Source organism: Ischnura elegans, chromosome 1 (assembly GCF_921293095.1).
Source record: "Ischnura elegans chromosome 1, ioIscEleg1.1, whole genome shotgun sequence".
In the NCBI taxonomy this organism is placed as follows: domain Eukaryota; kingdom Metazoa; phylum Arthropoda; class Insecta; order Odonata; family Coenagrionidae; genus Ischnura; species Ischnura elegans.
The window spans coordinates 50,831,847-50,835,760 of NC_060246.1; the positions used below are offsets into that span (position 1 = coordinate 50,831,847).

Below are 3,914 nucleotides of genomic sequence, written 5' to 3' on the forward strand. Positions count from 1 at the left end.
GAGCCTTTATTGGTGGTGCATGAAGATGTTTTTGCCAATTAAAATTGATTAAATCTAAGTAACTGACAACAGGCAGCCTACAGTTGAATTCACACAAGTTGGGTGGTTAAACAGTGCATTTTCGTGTTCATTCACATATTCAGACATTAACTCATACGAGTTAATGTACAATAAAAACAGGCCTTCACAAACGCATTGAAATGTATTAACGCACAGTGGCGGCGCGTGCGTATACGCATGTTAGCAAGTGCACACCCAAAGATGAATAAATTATAAAAGAAAACTATTCCTTTGCAACGCGAAGGATAAAAGTTCTGTCTGCATATGCAAGAAACATGAGCCTCCGAACGCTACAGCTATTTCCTTTTCGAGTTCACCGCTCTACAAGTGTGCGATCCCGTGGCATCATGCCGGGCGCATTTTCGGTCTGTGCGATCGCTTGAGGGAGCTCTGGCGGGACGAGTAAGCGGGGGGTATGTGCTGTTCAAAGGGGCGATGGGAGCAGACTCAAAACCATGCGAGTGCGCATGTTTTCGGTGACTGACTAGCAGGTAGTGTAGTGGTGTAGCCGCCACCTACACTACCTGCGCCCAGGATCCTAGTCCGTCTACAGAGCCATCTGTATAGCCGTTTTCTACACTACTTCCTCATAGGGTGTAAAGAAAAGAGAATGAATTTCAACTACCGTCACCTGTAAAGGTGTGTTGAGAATAATTATTTTCATACATGCTAATATTATTTCTGTTCATGCAATTTCAAGGGTAGAGTGTACCAGTGATATGTTTTGCTTGCTATGTATTCTATTACGACGAAATATGACGCTCATGGATTAGGATTAACATAATATAATTAAATCATCCTATATCTGCTCTAATGCACACCCTAGATAAATTACCACCAGCCGCCACTGTTAATGCACCGTGCAATCAGGCCTTAAAACTTAGGTAAGTGCAAGGTCAACATGACCTCATGACAAATGGTCTAACATGATTTCAGTAAGAGAGATAATTCTGTAATGTAAAAAAGATAAAATATGTATAATAACGCTGAATTTTCTCAAATACAAATCAACCTGTTTTAGAAACTCAAAGCTATCAATTAAAAAAATTGGGACCATCAAAAATCTGGCCTAAAATATAACAAAGTACATTGTTCTACATTGAAAATAAAAATCTTACAATAATTTATTGAAAACATAGCAACAGAGGAAATGTTACACTACAATGTATATTCACAAATTTGTCTCTCCGTTTTGGCACTATTTTCATAGGTTGGTAAAGTATTGAAAATAATGATAGCAAGCAATAACTCAAACGACAATATACATATATATACTTCACTAAATTTACACTGGGAAAATGTTTACTTCTTTGAAACAGGTAGAATCAAGCTCAGAAATAGAGAACTAGCAATGCTAAAAACTGCAACGGTTGTGAGGGCAACTCGCAAAGAACGAAACCACGGTTGATATTTGGGGTGTCTTCTATCCGTAGATACTACAGAAATTAGGCCAGCCCCAACAAGGCAGCATCCTAACCAATGTGGTACAATAAGAGATGCCCAGCCAACTAGTGATGGGATGATGCTTCCAATCAAATTATCCCACTTCGGCTCATCAAGGTGAACACCCCACCTACAACAGGAGCAACAAAACTTATGCATTTTAATATTTTTAAAATGAAATTTCTCTTCATTGAAAGCAAAGATGATGTACCTTTAATATTGTTGCAATACCATGCAAGCGGCACAATTCCAAAATTTTTAAGAAAAAAAGCAATGCATATGAAAGTGATGAGAGGCATGCACTGGCAAAAAATACTACATGACCAATATAAACGTTAAGCAAATACGTACCGTATTCCTCCAATGAAAGACAATATCACAGCACCATAGGCAAGTTGTCCGTACGCAACCCCAGGGGCAAAAGCTGCACTCATTATAAAATGGGCTGGAGCTGCAACAAAAGGTATCAATCCTCCAAAACCCAAAACTAGAGGAGGCATTGGGCATGCCTTTAAATCTGACAAATCGTCTTTAATGGTACTTAACAACTCTTTCGAAGATGACGTTAGACTGGAAGTCATTATGGTGACATTCATGAAGTTCTCTTTGTTTAAAATATTAGCATACTGACTCATTTTATGCTTAATGGCATTCAGGTTGGTTTGATTAGTATGACTTTCCCGATACGAAGAGCTACAAAATTTAGGATGTTGTTTTCTGATAACTTCATTGTTACTGCACAACAGACCACTACTCTGAAGCGGCTTCCCATGGTTAATAGGATAGCCATTCAAAATATAACTGCCAGCACTACAGGTATCCAAAAACCGCCAAGGACCTGATTCAGCGATTCTTCTGCCGCACTGTCCTAGAACGCTGAGATACATTATCTTTGACAGCCAATGATGTTTCTAGCAAAGAAAAATTATTCTAAAATGAGATACAACTATCGTTCAGACATAAGCACAATAGGACTTGGACAACATGTTTTAGTTTCCTGCGAAACAAGTATAGTATGATCGACCAACCGAAGTATAGTTTCAAGAAATATGGCTGATAAAGTGCCTTAATAACTTCAGATTGAATTTGAACAGGAATAATATGCACGAATACTTATTTAACACCATAAAAATAACCGCAACAATGCTTTGCCCAGTTCCACTCCTCCACTTTTGAGTTACAAACAAACAAGCAACGATTTGATTGACCAATCATTGGCGTTCTTAGCCATATGTTCCGCTATCAGTTTGAATTCATTACGAATGTTGACCAATATAAGAATTATATTTTTACCCTCTCAAGCTCTATTAGTCATGTAATTAAACTTAAAATTATTTTTCTCGGACCTTTTAGTGAATTAAGAGCAAATTCAAGCCGTAAAATTGCTTAAATTATTAAGCCGAATTTGTCAATTTCTCGGGTTGCCAAAATAAGTCAAGGTTTCAGCTGTAACTGAGGGGGATGGTAAAAACTGGCATAACTTTCCCTGAAGAAAACAATATGTATAAAAATGCTTAGTTAGCATATATTAAGTTATTTCTATTGAAAGTATCGGGCGTTATGGTACATGATGGACACTACAGTTTAGAGATCTGAACGACGGTGCGTCCAGAATTTTTGTATTAATTATCTCTGCTTACGACATTATACCCCTCACCTCCCCATAATTACGCCACTGTACAATAATGATACAAACTAATGCATCATCGCGTATTTCGGACATCATGTTATTCACCCCATCCGTACCCTGAGCCAACCGATGAGTAAGTGGGGTTATTCATGGCAAATTTGGGGTGGTGCTTCTGATGGAGGTGGTAAACTTAATATAGACTTTATGTGCCAAATATTTCGCTGATTGAACCAAATCTCCCAATCTTTAGCCTTGAAAGTCTCACCTAAAATGTACCATTTAAGATTTGTTAGTGGATATTTATTTGGCAAAAGGAACCTTAGGAGGAAGCTGCCGTATCCCACCATTACAGTCTGCATTAGGACCAAGGAGGTTAAAAGAAAAGATTCCTTTATTTTTCCTCCTTCCATTTCATATTTTAGTCTTCTTCCTTCTTACTTTTATATACCTATTTTCTTAGAAAATTTGATTCAACTGCAAACATTTTCTGTAGTTATTCGTCATTGTTACTCTAAACTAGTACTGTAGTCACCAGTTTAAAGGTACATAACTGTAACCATTTAATCTGGTAATAACAAAAAGATTAAACATTTGATTATCCATTCATCATTAATTTTGCTGTCTTTCAGTACTAAGATTTCTAGCACTACTTTTAGCTAAACCTGGTTGCACCTTTATACATAGCCACCATCTATGGTAATATGGACATAAATTTATATATTATTTTAACTTTATAAGATACATACTTTTTTATCGTAAGATATGTTTTGTATGGATTCAC

General features: G+C 37.1%; 1 protein-coding gene across 2 annotated transcripts; it reads right to left on the reverse strand.

Annotated features, from left to right (window-relative positions):
- Positions 1–1,159: 1,159 nt before the first annotated feature.
- On the reverse strand, positions 1,160–2,693 carry LOC124160008 (transmembrane protein 69-like). 2 transcript variants are annotated; one of them, XM_046535788.1, is made up of 3 exons: positions 2,532–2,693; positions 1,855–2,414; positions 1,160–1,633 (listed from the first exon to the last, which is right to left on the reverse strand). In XM_046535788.1, the coding sequence occupies exons 2-3, from the start codon at positions 2,388–2,390 to the stop codon at positions 1,363–1,365; spliced, it is 807 nt and encodes a 268-aa protein (XP_046391744.1). In that variant the 5' UTR covers positions 2,391–2,414; positions 2,532–2,693; the 3' UTR covers positions 1,160–1,362. The 2 variants fall into 2 exon arrangements, with proteins under 2 accessions (XP_046391744.1, XP_046391745.1); XM_046535789.1 differs by lacking the exon at positions 2,532–2,693 and having other exon boundaries at positions 1,855–2,525.
- Positions 2,694–3,914: the final 1,221 nt, after the last annotated feature.